The following is a 16,426-nucleotide window of genomic DNA, read 5'->3' on the forward strand; positions in this document are numbered from 1 at the left end:
GGACAATAGAGAGTCCAGGTAGAGGAGGAGGAGGACAATAGAGGGTCCAGGTAGAGGAGGAGGAGGACAATAGAGGGTCCAGGTAGAGGAGGAGGAGGACAATAGAGGGTCCAGGTAGAGGAGGAGAAGGACAATAGAGAGTCCAGGTAGAGGAGGAGGAGGACAATAGAGGGTCCAGGTAGTAGGAGGAGGAGGAGGAGGACAATAGAGGGTCCAGGTAGTAGGAGGAGGAGGACAATAGAGGGTCCAGGTAGTAGGAGGACAATAGAGGGTCCAGGTAGAGGAGGAGGAGGAGGACAATAGAGGGTCCAGGTAGAGGAGGAGGACAATAGAGGGTCCAGGTAGAGGAGGAGGAGGACAATAGAGGGTCCAGGTAGAGGAGGACGACAATAGAGGGTCCAGGTAGTGGAGGACGACAATAGAGGGTCCCGGTAGAGGAGGACGACAATAGAGGGTCCCGGTAGAGGAGGACGACAATAGAGGGTCCCGGTAGAGGAGGAGGACGACAATAGAGGGTCCTGGTAGAGGAGGAGGACGACAATAGAGGGTCCTGGTAGAGGAGGAGGACAATAGAGGGTCCAGGTAGAGGATAACCCTAAATATCCCCACCATAGAGCAGTCACACAGAGGGACCCCTGCCTGCCCCCACCATAGAGCAGTCACACAGAGGGACCCCTGCCTGCCCCCACCATAGAGCAGTCACACAGAGGTACTTTGCCTGTCCCCACCATAGAGCAGTCCCACAGAGGTACTTTGCCTGCCCCCACCATAGAGCAGTCCCACAGAGGGACCCTGCCTGCCCCCACCATAGAGCAGTCACACAGAGGGACCCTGCCTGCCCCCACCATAGAGCAGTCACACAGAGGGACCCTGCCTGCCCCCACCATAGAGCAGTCACACAGAGGGACCCTGCCTGCCCCCACCATAGAGCAGTCAACACAGAGGGACCCTGCCTGCCCCCACCATAGAGCAGTCACACAGAGGGACCCTGCCTGCCCCCACCATAGAGCAGTCACACAGAGGGACCCTGCCTGCCCCCACCATAGAGCAGTCACACAGAGGGACCCTGCCTGCCCCCACCATAGAGCAGTCACACAGAGGTACTTTGCCTGTCCCCACCATAGAGCAGTCCCACAGAGGTACTTTGCCTGCCCCCACCATAGAGCAGTCCCACAGAGGGACCCTGCCTGCCCCCACCATAGAGCAGTCACACAGAGGGACCCTGCCTGCCCCCACCATAGAGCAGTCACACAGAGGGACCCTGCCTGCCCCCACCATAGAGCAGTCACACAGAGGGACCCTGCCTGCCCCCACCATAGAGCAGTCACACAGAGGGACCCTGCCTGTCCCCACCATAGGACAGGCAAATAGTAGACTTCTAACGGGAGCTGCAGTTTGAAAGAATGGTGCTGGCTGGAACGACCACAGGTAAAGTATATCATTTAATCTAAAACTATGCAACGTGTTTAAAAGCGTCCGCTGAGGGGAACAGAAGTCCCACAGCCAAACATCCTGTACTGCAAGGGGCCCCAATCCAAACACTGTACACATACCTGTGGTCTGGGGAAGAGTTTCCCAACCCTCCCGGATAGTAACTCGGTAAATGTCCATTCATAGTTAATCACCTGAATTGGAGAAAACAAGAAGGACATGAAAGACCAGGACCGGATCAAAGCAGCAGAAAAGATCAAAAACGCGTGGGACAGCCAGGAATGGTTATATAGCTATGTGATGTTCCGGGTTCTGTCCCTGTATCTATGTACTGTCCACAGTTCTGTCCCTGTATCTGTGTACTGTCCACAGTTCTGTCCCTGTATCTGTGTAGTGCTCCCGGTTCTGTCCCTGCATCTATGTAGTGCTCCCGGTTCTGTCCCTGCATCTATGTAAATGTTCCTGGTTCTGTCCCTGCATCTATGTAGTGTTCACGGTTCTGTCCCTGCATATATGTAAATGTTCCTGGTTCTGTCCCTGCATCTATGTAAATGTTCCTGGTTCTGTCCCTGCATCTATGTGGTGTTCATGGTTCTGTCCCTGTATCTATGTAGTGTTCCTGGTTCTGTCCCTGCATCTATGTAAATGTTCCTGGTTCTGTCCCTGCATCTATGTAGCGTTCATGGTTCTGTCCCTGCATCTATGTAATGTTCCTGGTTCTGTCCCTGCATCTATGTAGCGTTCATGGTTCTGTCCCTGTATCTATGTAATGTTCCTGGTTCTGAACCTGTATCTATGTAGTGTTCACGGTTCTGTCCCTGCATCTATGTAAATGTTCCTGGTTCTGTCCCTGCATCTATGTAGTGTTCACGGTTCTGTCCCTGCATATATGTAAATGTTCCTGGTTCTGTCCCTGCATCTATGTAATGTTCCTGGTTCTGTCCCTGTATCTATGTAAATGTTCCTGGTTCTGTCCCTGCATCTATGTAGTGTTCACGGTTCTGTCCCTGCATATATGTAAATGTTCCTGGTTCTGTCCCTGCATCTATGTAATGTTCCTGGTTCTGTCCCTGCATCTATGTAGCGTTCATGGTTCTGTCCCTGTATCTATGTAATGTTCCTGGTTCTGAACCTGTATCTATGTGGTGTTCATGGTTCTGTCCCTGTATCTATGTAATGTTCCTGGTTCTGAACCTGTATCTATGTGGTGTTCCTGGTTCTGTCCCTGCATCTATGTAGCGTTCATGGTTCTGTCCCTGCATCTATGTAAATGTTCCTGGTTCTGTCCCTGCATCTATGTAGTGTTCACGGTTCTGTCCCTGTATCTATGTAATGTTCCTGGTTCTGACCCTGTATCTATGTAGTGCTCCCGGTTCAGTCCCTTTATTTATGTGGTGTTCCTGGTTCTCCGCCTTGATCTGTGCATGTTTGCCCGGGGGCCCCATCCCACCTTTGTGTGGCCCCAAGCAGTGCAGTAGATGATGGTGCAGGGTGGTGTCATTTGCTTGCATTGGGAAAACTTACTCCTTGTCAGTGACACCTCGTAGAAACACAGTCCTGATGTCAGGAATTAACGGAGATTCCCATCTCTTCACCGTCTGTCCTGGAATTAATCGGCAGAGTCCTGAGGAAAAAAAAAAATCAGGAGACTCAGTCAGTCAAGCAGACCTTCAGGCCCTTTAGGATGATACCAGAGTGACCACAGACCCTACATACAAGGAGACCTTCAGGCCCTTTAGGATGATACCAGAGTGACCACAGACCCTACATACAAGGAGACCTTCAGGCCCATCAGGATGATACCAGAGCGACCAAAGACCCTACATACAAGGAGACCTTCAGGCCCATCAGGATAATACCAGAGTGACCACAGACCCTACATACAAGGAGACCTTCAGGCCCTTTAGGATGATACCAGAGCGACCACAGACCCTACATACAAGGAGACCTTCAGGCCCTATAGGATGATACCAGAGCGACCACAGACCCTACATACAAGGAGACCTTCAGGCCCTACAGGATAATACCAGAGTGACCACAGACCCTACATACAGGGAGACCTTCAGGTCCATCAGAATAATACCAGAGTGACCACAGACGCTACATACAAGGAGACCTTCAGGCCCTTTAGGATGATACCAGAGTGACCACAGACCCTACATACAAGGAGACCTTCAGGCCCTTTAGGATGATACCAGAGTGACCACAGACCCTACATACAAGGAGACCTTCAGGCCCTTTAGGATGATACCAGAGTGACCACAGACCCTACATACAAGGAGACCTTCAGGCCCATCAGGATGATACCAGAGCGACCAAAGACCCTACATACAAGGAGACCTTCAGGCCCATCAGGATAATACCAGAGTGACCACAGACCCTACATACAAGGAGACCTTCAGGCCCTTTAGGATGATACCAGAGCGACCACAGACCCTACATACAAGGAGACCTTCAGGCCCTATAGGATGATACCAGAGTGACCACAGACCCTACATACAAGGAGACCTTCAGGCCCATCAGGATAATACCAGAGTGACCACAGACCCTACATACAAGGAGACCTTCAGGCCCTTTAGGATAATACCAGAGTGACCACAGAACCTACATACAAGGAGACCTTCAGGCCCTATAGGATGATACCAGAGTGACCACAGACCCTACATACAAGGAGACCTTCAGGCCCTATAGGATAATACCAGAGTGACCACAGACCCTACATACAGGGAGATCTTCAGGCCCTTTAGGATGATACCAGAGTGACCACAGACCCTACATACAGGGAGACCTTCAGGCCCTTTAGGATGATACCAGAGTGACCACAGACCCTACATACAAGGAGACCTTCAGGCCCTATAGGATAATACCAGAGTGACCACAGACCCTACATACAAGGAGACCTTCAGGGCCTATAGGATGATACCAGAGTGACCACAGACCCTACATATAAGGAGACCTTCAGGCCCATCAGGATAATACCAGAGTGACCACAGCAGCTACATAGAAGGAGACCTTCAGGCCCATCAGGATGATACCAGAGCGACCACAGACCCTACATACAAGGAGACCTTCAGGCCCATCAGGATGATACCAGAGCGACCACAGACCCTACATACAAGGAGACCTTCAGGCCCTTTAGGATAATACCAGAGTGACCACAGCAGCTACATCAAGGAGACCTTCAGGCCCTTTAGGATGATACCAGAGTGACCACAGACCCTACATACAAGGAGACCTTCAGGCCCTTTAGGATAATACCAGAGTGACCACAGCAGCTACATACAGGGAGACCTTCAGGCCCATCAGGATGATACCAGAGCGACCACAGACCCTACATACAAGGAGATCTTCAGGCCCTTTAGGATAATACCAGAGTGACCACAGCCACTACATACAAGGAGACCTTCAGGCCCATCAGGATAATACCAGGGTGACCACAGACCCTACATACAAGGAGACCTTCAGGCCCTTTAGGATAATAGCAGAGTGACCACAGACGCTACATACAAGGAGACCTTCAGGCCCTTTAGGATAATACCAGAGTGACCACAGCAGCTACATACAAGGAGACCTTCAGGCCCATCAGGATGATACCAGAGCGACCACAGACCCTACATACAAGGAGATCTTCAGGCCCTTTAGGATAATACCAGAGTGACCACAGCCACTACATACAAGGAGACCTTCAGGCCCATCAGGATAATACCAGGGTGACCACAGACGCTACATACAAGGAGACCTTCAGGCCCTTTAGGATAATACCAGAGTGACCACAGACGCTACATACAAGGAGACCTTCAGGCCCTTTAGGATAATACCAGGGCGACCACAGCCGCTACATACAAGGAGACCTTCAGGCCCTTTAGGATAATACCAGAGTGGCCACAGCAGCTACATACAGGGAGATCTTCAGGCCCATCAGGATAATACCAGAGTGACCACAGACCCTACATACAAGGAGACCTTCAGGCCCATCAGGATGATACCAGAGTGACCACAGACCCTACATACAAGGAGACCTTCAGGCCCAACAGGATGATACCAGAGTGACCACAGACCCTACATACAGGGAGATCTTCAGGCCCATCAGGATAATACCAGAGTGACCACAGACCCTACATACAAGGAGACCTTCAGGCCCATCAGGATAATACCAGGGTGACCACAGACCCTACATACAAGGAGACCTTCAGGCCCATCAGGATAATACCAGGACGACCACAGCCGCTACATATAAGGAGACCTTCAGGCCCATCAGGATGATACCAGAGTGACCACAGCCGCTACATACAAGGAGACCTTCAGGCCCATCAGTATAATACCAGGGCGACCACAACCGCTACATACAAGGAGACCTTCAGGCCCATCAGGATGATACCAGAGTGACCACAGACGCTACATACAAGGAGACCTTCAGGCCCATCAGGATAATACCAGGGCGACCACAGCCGCTACATACAAGGAGACCTTCAGGCCCATCAGGATGATACCAGAGTGACCACAGACGATACATACAAGGAGACATTCAAGCCCATCAGGATAATACCAGGGTTACCACAGACCCTACATACAAGGAGACCTTCAGGCCCATCAGGATAATACCAGGACGACCACAGCCGCTACATACAAGGAGACCTTCAGGCCCATCAGGATGATACCAGAGTGATCACAGCTGCTACATACAGGGAGACCTTCAGGCCCTTTAGGATAATACCAGAGTGACCACAGACGCTACATACAAGGAGACCTTCAGGCCCATCAGGATACCACCAGGGTTACCACAGCCACTACATACAAGGAGACCTTCAGGCCCATCAGGATGATACCAGAGTGACCACAGACGCTACATACAAGGAGACCTTCAGGCCCATCAGGATAATACCAGAGTGACCACAGACCCTACATACAAGGAGACCTTCAGGCCCATCAGAATAATACCAGAGCAACCACAACCGCTACATACAAGGAGACCTTCAGGCCCATCAGAATAATACCAGGGTGACCACAGCAGCTACATACAGGGAGACCTTCAGGCCCATCAGAATAATACCAGGGTGACCACAGCAGCTACATATAGGGAGACCTTCAGGCCCATCAGAATAATACCAGGGTGACCACAGCAGCTACATACAGGGAGACCTTCAGGCCCATCAGAATAATACCAGGGTGACCACAGACGCTACATACAAGGAGACCTTCAGGCCCATTAGGATGATACCAGAGTGACCACAGACACTACATACAAGGAGACCTTCAGGCCCAATAGGATAATACCAGAGCGACCACAACCGCTACATACAAGGAGATCTTCAGGCCCATCAGGATGATACCAGAGTGACCACAGCCGCTACATACAAGGAGACCTTCAGGCTCATTAGGATGATACCAGAGTGACCACAGCCGCTATATACAAGGAGACATTCAGGCTCATTAGGATGATACCAGAGTGACCACAGACGCTACATACAAGGAGACCTTCAGGCCCATCAGAATAATACCAGAGCAACCACAACCGCTACATACAAGGAGACCTTCAGGCCCATCAGAATAATACCAGGGTGACCACAGCAGCTACATACAAGGAGACCTTCAGGCTCATTAGGATGATACCAGAGTGACCACAGCCACTACATACAAGGAGACCTTCAGGCCCATTAGGATGATACCAGAGTGACCACAGCCCCTACATACAAGGAGACCTTCAGGCCCCTCAGGATAATACCAGGGTTACCACAGACCCTACATACAAGGAGACCTTCAGGCCCATTAGGATGATACCAGAGTGACCACAGACGCTACATACAGGGAGACCTTCAGGCTCATTAGGATGATACCAGAGCGACCACAGCAGCTACATACAAGGAGACCTTCAGGTCCATCAGGATAATACCAGGGTTACCACAGACCCTACATACAAGGAGACCTTCAGGCCCATTAGGATGATACCAGAGTGACCACAGACGCTACATACAAGGAGACCTTCAGGCCCATCAGAATAATACCAGAGCGACCACAGCCACTGCATTCAAGAAGACCTTCAGGCCCATTAGGATGATACCAGAGTGACCACAGCCACTACATACAAGGAGACCTTCAGGCCCATCAGGATGATACCAGAGTGACCACAGACGCTACATACAAGGAGACCTTCAGGCCCTTTAGGATAATACCAGAGTGACCACAGCAGCTACATACAAGGAGACCTTCAGGCCCTTTAGGATGATACCAGAGTGACCACAGACCCTACATACAAGGAGACCTTCAGGCCCTTTAGGATAATACCAGAGTGACCACAGCAGCTACATACAGGGAGACCTTCAGGCCCATCAGGATGATACCAGAGCGACCACAGACCCTACATACAAGGAGATCTTCAGGCCCTTTAGGATAATACCAGAGTGACCACAGCCACTACATACAAGGAGACCTTCAGGCCCATCAGGATAATACCAGGGTGACCACAGACCCTACATACAAGGAGACCTTCAGGCCCTTTAGGATAATACCAGAGTGACCACAGACGCTACATACAAGGAGACCTTCAGGCCCTTTAGGATAATACCAGGGCGACCACAGCCGCTACATACAAGGAGACCTTCAGGCCCTTTAGGATAATACCAGAGTGGCCACAGCAGCTACATACAGGGAGATCTTCAGGCCCATCAGGATAATACCAGAGTGACCACAGACCCTACATACAAGGAGACCTTCAGGCCCATCAGGATGATACCAGAGTGACCACAGACCCTACATACAAGGAGACCTTCAGGCCCATCAGGATGATACCAGAGTGACCACAGACCCTACATACAGGGAGATCTTCAGGCCCATCAGGATAATACCAGAGTGACCACAGACCCTACATACAAGGAGACCTTCAGGCCCATCAGGATAATACCAGGACGACCACAGACCCTACATACAAGGAGACCTTCAGGCCCATCAGGATGATACCAGAGTGACCACAGCCGCTACATATAAGGAGACCTTCAGGCCCATCAGGATGATACCAGAGTGACCACAACCGCTACATACAAGGAGACCTTCAGGCCCATCAGTATAATACCAGGGCGACCACAACCGCTACATACAAGGAGACCTTCAGGCCCATCAGGATGATACCAGAGTGACCACAGACGCTACATACAAGGAGACCTTCAGGCCCATCAGGATAATACCAGGGCGACCACAGCCGCTACATACAAGGAGACCTTCAGGCCCATCAGGATGATACCAGAGTGACCACAGACGATACATATAAGGAGACATTCAAGCCCATCAGGATAATACCAGGGTTACCACAGACCCTACATACAAGGAGACCTTCAGGCCCATCAGGATAATACCAGGACGACCACAGCCGCTACATACAAGGAGACCTTCAGGCCCATCAGGATGATACCAGAGTGATCACAGCTGCTACATACAGGGAGACCTTCAGGCCCTTTAGGATAATACCAGAGTGACCACAGACGCTACATACAAGGAGACCTTCAGGCCCATCAGGATACCACCAGGGTTACCACAGCCACTACATACAAGGAGACCTTCAGGCCCATCAGGATGATACCAGAGTGACCACAGACGCTACATACAAGGAGACCTTCAGGCCCATCAGGATAATACCAGAGTGACCACAGACCCTACATACAAGGAGACCTTCAGGCCCATCAGAATAATACCAGAGCAACCACAACCGCTACATACAAGGAGACCTTCAGGCCCATCAGAATAATACCAGGGTGACCACAGCAGCTACATACAGGGAGACCTTCAGGCCCATCAGAATAATACCAGGGTGACCACAGCAGCTACATATAGGGAGACCTTCAGGCCCATCAGAATAATACCAGGGTGACCACAGCAGCTACATACAGGGAGACCTTCAGGCCCATCAGAATAATACCAGAGCAACCACAACCGCTACATACAAGGAGACCTTCAGGCCCATTAGGATGATACCAGAGTGACCACAGACACTACATACAAGGAGACCTTCAGGCCCATTAGGATGATACCAGAGTGACCACAGACACTACATACAAGGAGACCTTCAGGCCCAATAGGATAATACCAGAGCGACCACAACCGCTACATACAAGGAGACCTTCAGGCCCATCAGGATGATACCAGAGTGACCACAGCAGCTACATACAAGGAGACCTTCAGGCCCATCAGGATGATACCAGAGTGACCACAGCAGCTACATACAAGGAGACCTTCAGGCCCATCAGGATAATACCAGAGCGACCACAACCGCTACATACAAGGAGACCTTCAGGCTCATTAGGATGATACCAGAGTGACCACAGCCGCTACATACAAGGAGACCTTCAGGCCCATCAGGATGATACCAGAGTGACCACAGCAGCTATATACAAGGAGACATTCAGGCTCATTAGGATGATACCAGAGTGACCACAGACCCTACATACAAGGAGACCTTCAGGCCCATCAGAATAATACCAGAGCAACCACAACCGCTACATACAAGGAGACCTTCAGGCCCATCAGAATAATACCAGGGTGACCACAGCAGCTACATACAAGGAGACCTTCAGGCTCATTAGGATGATACCAGAGTGACCACAGCCACTACATACAAGGAGACCTTCAGGCCCATTAGGATGATACCAGAGTGACCACAGCCCCTACATACAAGGAGACCTTCAGGCCCATCAGGATAATACCAGGGTTACCACAGACCCTACATACAAGGAGACCTTCAGGCCCATTAGGATGATACCAGAGTGACCACAGACGCTACATACAAGGAGACCTTCAGGCCCATCAGAATAATACCAGAGCGACCACAGCCACTGCATTCAAGGAGACCTTCAGGCCCATTAGGATGATACCAGAGTGACCACAGACGCTACATACAAGGAGACCTTCAGGCCCATCAGAATAATACCAGAGCGACCACAGCCACTGCATTCAAGAAGACCTTCAGGCCCATTAGGATGATACCAGAGTGACCACAGACCCTACATACAAGGAGACCTTCAGGCCCATCAGGATGATACCAGAGTGACCACAGACGCTACATACAAGGAGACCTTCAGGCCCATCAGGATAATACCAGGGCGACCACAGACCCTACATACAAGGAGACCTTCAGGCCCATCAGGATAATACCAGGGCGACCACAGCCGCTACATACAAGGAGACCTTCAGGCCCATCAGGATGATACCAGGGTGACCACAGCAGCTACATACAAGGAGACCTTCAGGCCCATTAGGATGATACCAGAGTGACCACAGCCACTACATACAAGGAGACCTTCAGGCCCATTAGGATGATACCAGAGTGACCACAGCAGCTACATACAAGGAGACCTTCAGGCCCATTAGGATGATACCAGAGTGACCACAGACGCTACATACAAGGAGACCTTCAGGCCCATCAGAATAATACCAGAGCGACCACAACAGCTACATACAAGGAGACCTTCAGGCCCATCAGGATAATACAAGAGTGACCACAGACGCTACATACAAGGAGACCTTCAGGCTCATTAGGATAATACCAGAGCGACCACAGACCCTACATACAAGGAGACCTTCAGGCCCATCAGAATAACACCAGAGCGACCACAACCGCTACATACAAGGAGACCTTCAGGCTCATTAGGATGATACCAGAGCGACCACAGCAGCTACATACAAGGAGACCTTCAGGTCCATCAGGATAATACCAGGGTTACCACAGACCCTACATACAAGGAGACCTTCAGGCCCATTAGGATGATACCAGAGTGACGACAGACGCTACATACAAGGAGACCTTCAGGCCCATCAGAATAATACCAGAGCGACCACAGCCACTGCATTCAAGAAGACCTTCAGGCCCATTAGGATGATACCAGAGTGACCACAGCCACTACATACAAGGAGACCTTCAGGCCCATCAGAATAATACCAGAGCGACCACAGCCACTGCATTCAAGGAGACCTTCAGGCCCATTAGGATGATACCAGAGTGACCACAGCCACTACATACAAGGAGACCTTCAGGCCCATGAGAATAATACCAGAGCGACCACAGCCACTGCATTCAAGGAGACCTTCAGGCCCATTAGGATGATACCAGAGTGACCACAGACCCTACATACAAGGAGACCTTCAGGCCCATCAGGATAATACCAGAGTGACCACAGACGCTACATACAAGGAGACCTTCAGGCCCATCAGGATAATACCAGGGTTACCACAGACCCTACATACAAGGAGACCTTCAGGCCCATCAGGATACCACCAGGGGGACCACAGCCACTACATACAAGACCTTCAGGATACCAGAGCGACCACAGACACTACATACAAGGAGACATTCAGGCCCATCAGGATAATACCAGAGTGAACACAGCCGCTACATACAAGGAGACCTTCAGGCCCATCAGGATGATACCAGAGTGACCACAGACGCTACATACAAAGAGACCTTCAGGCCCATCAGGATGATACCAGAGTGACCACAGACGCTACATACAAGGAGACCTTCAGGCCCATCAGGATGATACCAGGGTTACCACAGACCCTACATACAAGGAGACCTTCAGGCCCATCAGAATAATACCAGGGTGACCACAGCAGCTACATACAAGGAGACCTTCAGGCTCATTAGGATGATACCAGAGCGACCACAGCAGCTACATACAAGGAGATCTTCAGGCCCAATAGGATAATACCAGAGTGACCACAGCAGCTACATACAAGGAGACCTTCAGGCCCATCAGGATAATACCAGGGTGACCACAGCCACTACATACAAGGAGATCTTCAGGCCCTTTAGGATAATACCAGAGTGACCACAGCCACTGCATTCAAGGAGACCTTCAGGCCCATCAGGATAATACCAGGGTTACCACCGCCCCTACATACAAGGAGACCTTCAGGCCCATCAGGATAATACCAGGGCGACCACAGCCACTACATACAGGGAGACCTTCAGGCCCATCAGGATAATACCAGGGCGACCACAGCCACTACATACAAGGAGACCTTCAGGCCCATCAGGATAATACCAGGGTTACCACAGCCACTACATACAAGGAGACCTTCAGGCCCATCAGAATAATACCAGAGTGACCACAGCCACTACATACAAGGAGACCTTCAGGCCCATCAGGATAATACAAGGGCGACCACAGCCCTTACATACAAGGAGACCTTCAGGCCCATCAGGATAATACCAGGGCGACCACAGCCACTACATACAAGGAGACCTTCAGGCCCATCAGGATAATACCAGGGAGACCACAGCCACTACATACAAGGAGACCTTCAGGCCCATCAGGATAATACCAGGGTTACCACAGACCCTACATTCAAGGAGACCTTCAGGCCCATCAGGATAATACCAGGGTTACCACAGACCCTACATTCAAGGAGACCTTCAGGCCCATCAGGATAATACCAGGGTTACCACAGACCCTACATTCAAGGAGACCTTCAGGCCCATCAGGATAATACCAGGGTTACCACAGACCCTACATTCAAGGAGACCTTCAGGCCCATCAGGATAATACCAGGGCGACCACAGCTGCTACATACAAGGAGACCTTCAGACCCATCAGAATAATACCAGGGAGACCACAGCCACTACATAGGAGACCTTCAGACCCATCAGGATAATACCAGGGAGACCACAGCCACTACATACAAGGAGACCTTCAGGCCCATCAGGATAATACCAGGGAGACCACAGCCACTACATACAAGGAGACCTTCAGGCCCATCAGGATAATACCAGGGAGACCACAGACCCTACATAGGAGACCTTCAGACCCATCAGAATAATACCAGGGAGACCACAGCCACTACATAGGAGACCTTCAGACCCATCAGGATAATACCAGGGCGACCACAGCCACTACATAGGAGACCATCAGACCCATCAGAATAATACCAGGGAGACCACAGCCACTACATACAAGGAGACCTTCAGACCCATCAGGATAATACCAGGGTGACCACAGACCCTACATACAAGGAGACCTTCAGGCCCATCAGGATGATACCAGAGTGACCACAGACGCTACATACAAGGAGACCTTCAGGCCCATCAGGATGATACCAGAGTGACCACAGACCCTACATACAAGGAGACCTTCAGGCCCATCAGGATGATACCAGGGAGACCACAGCCACTACATAGGAGATCTTCAGACCCATCAGAATAATACCAGGGAGACCACAGCCACTAAATACAAGATCATCCAGTATATTCTGCTTACTTATGGAAAAGACACGGGAAGAGCGCAACTCAGAGGATGAGACATAGGACAGATATACAGAGGGGAGTGGGATCCGAAGAATCGGTCAGTGATTGTCAGTGGGTAGTCAGGTACAGGAGCCATCGTGGTCCATTCTTCTGCAGTTATACTGCGTGTGAATCATCTTCTTTAATAATCCATCCATAGCTGTAGGCCCTTCCCTCTCACAGCTCTGTAGTATACATCAGCCTGTGTCCAAGTGACAATGTAAATCCTAATGCCATAACTTCCTGCAATTATTGTTTTGCTGCATATACTGCCAGTACCGTTTACACCCTATATCATGCTCCATACCACCAGTACCGTTCACACCCTATATCACGCTCCATACACCGCCGGTATTGTTCTTTACACCCTATATCATGCTCCATACACTGCCAGTACCGTTTACACCCTATATCATGCTCCATACCGCCAGTACCGTTTACACCCTATATCATGCTCCATACACCGCCAGTATTGTTGTTTACACCCTATATCATGCTCCATACACCGCCAGTATTGTTGTTTACACCCTATATCATGCTCCATACACCGCCAGTATTGTTGTTTACACCCTATATCATGCTCCATACACCGCCAGTATTGTTGTTTACACCCTATATCATGCTCCATACCGCCAGTACCGTTTACACCCTATATCATGCTCCATACACCACCAGTATTGTTGTTTACACCCTATATCATGCTCCATACACCGCCAGTATTGTTGTTTACACCCTATATCATGCTCCATATACCGCCAGTATTGTTTACACCCTATATCATGCTTCATACCGCCAGTATTGTTGTTTACACCCCATATCATGCTCCATACACCGCCAGTATTGTTGTTTACACCCTATATCATGCTCCATATACCGCCAGTATTGTTTACACCCTATATCATGCTTCATACCGCCAGTATTGTTGTTTACACCCCATATCATGCTCCATACACCGCCAGTATTGTTGTTTACACCCTATATCATGCTCCATACACCGCCAGTATTGTTGTTTACACCCCATATCATGCTCCATACACCGCATGTATTGTTTACATTGTATCTCACGCTGTATATACCGCCTGTATTTACATTGTATCTCCCGCTGTATATACCACCTGTATTGTTTACATTGTATCTCCCGCTGTATATACCGCCTGTATTGTTTACATTGTATCTCACGCTGTATATACCGCCTGTATTGTTTACATTGTATCTCCCGCTGTATATACCGCCTGTATTGTTTACATTGTATCTCACGCTGTATATACCGCCTGTATTGTTTACATTGTATCTCACGCTGTATATACCGCCTGTATTGTTTACATTGTATCTCACGCTGTATATACCACCTGTATTGTTTACATTGTATCTCACGCTGTATATACCGCCAGTATTGTTTACATTGTATCTCACGCTGTATATACCGCCTGTATTGTTTACATTGTATCTCACGCTGTATATACCGCCTGTATTGTTTACATTGTATCTCACGCTGTATATACCACCTGTATTGTTTACATTGTATCTCACGCTGTATATACCACCTGTATTGTTTACATTGTATCTCACGCTGTATATACCACCTGTATTGTTTACATTGTATCTCACGCTGTATATACCGCCTGTATTGTTTACATTGTATCTCGCGCTGTATATACCACCTGTATTGTTTACATTGTATCTCGCGCTGTATATACCACCTGTATTGTTTACATTGTATCTCACGCTGTATATACCGCCTGTATTGTTTACATTATATCTCGCGCTGTATTTACCACCTGTATTGTTTACATTGTATCTCGCGCTGTATATACCACCTGTATTGTTTACATTGTATCTCACGCTGTATATACCGCCAGTATTGTTTACATTGTATCTCACGCTGTATATACCGCCTGTATTGTTTACATTGTATCTCACGCTGTATATACCACCTGTATTGTTTACATTGTATCTCACGCTGTATATACCACCTGTATTGTTTACATTGTATCTCACGCTGTATATACCACCTGTATTGTTTACATTGTATCTCACGCTGTATATACCACCTGTATTGTTTACATTGTATCTCACGCTGTATATACCACCTGTATTGTTTACATTGTATCTCACGCTTATGTACAGGTGACTCAGGTTCACATCCTAGGTTTATATCTTAATGAGCAGCAGAATATACATTAATATATATGGAGAATGCGGCGGATCCATCACACTCCAGAGGTCACTGGAGGAATTATACCTGGAATGAGGAAGCGACGGCTCCGCTCACCTTTGTACTGAGAATTAACCCTTGTATCTATTCACTGACAATTATAACACAGGCCGACACCCATCCACCGAGGAGGAGGATGACCCCCCCCCCCCCACACATCCGAGGAGGATGACCCCCCCCACACATCCGAGGAGGATGACCCCCCCCACACATCCGAGGAGGATGACCCCCCCACATCAAGGAGGATAACCCCAGACAGCACTGCCTTGATCTGTAGACCACTTGGTATCTGTCACTTGGTATTGATTATTATTGTCAATAATAATTCAGAACTTCTCTCATATCTAGGGGAGATCCCAGAGGAGACCCCTCAGATCTTGAGTCTATCCCTAATACAGAGGTATGCCCCCCGCTTTAGTGGTCCCCTATCTGACAGACATATGAGGGGCCCCCGGCTGAGGGACAGGAGAGGGGCCAGAGCTGCAGTCATGTGGATATAAGAAGATTTCACCTGC

General features: G+C 49.5%; 1 protein-coding gene across 1 annotated transcript in view; it reads right to left on the bottom strand.

Annotated features, from left to right (window-relative positions):
• The window catches only part of EPS8 (epidermal growth factor receptor pathway substrate 8), a gene marked incomplete at its 3' end in the record, with an annotated part of 89,007 nt that overhangs the window by 41,413 nt on the left and 31,168 nt on the right, over positions 1-16,426 (bottom strand). The window contains exons 3-4 of the mRNA XM_056551573.1: positions 2,956-3,055; positions 1,554-1,625 (exon numbers count right to left, since the gene is read on the bottom strand). Coding sequence (XP_056407548.1) covers positions 1,554-1,615 — 62 coding nt within the window. The remainder of the gene's footprint in view (positions 1-1,553; positions 1,626-2,955; positions 3,056-16,426) is intronic.

The sequence above is a fragment of the Hyla sarda genome, unplaced genomic scaffold (assembly GCF_029499605.1).
Source record: "Hyla sarda isolate aHylSar1 unplaced genomic scaffold, aHylSar1.hap1 scaffold_1096, whole genome shotgun sequence".
In the NCBI taxonomy this organism is placed as follows: Eukaryota; Metazoa; Chordata; class Amphibia; order Anura; family Hylidae; genus Hyla; species Hyla sarda.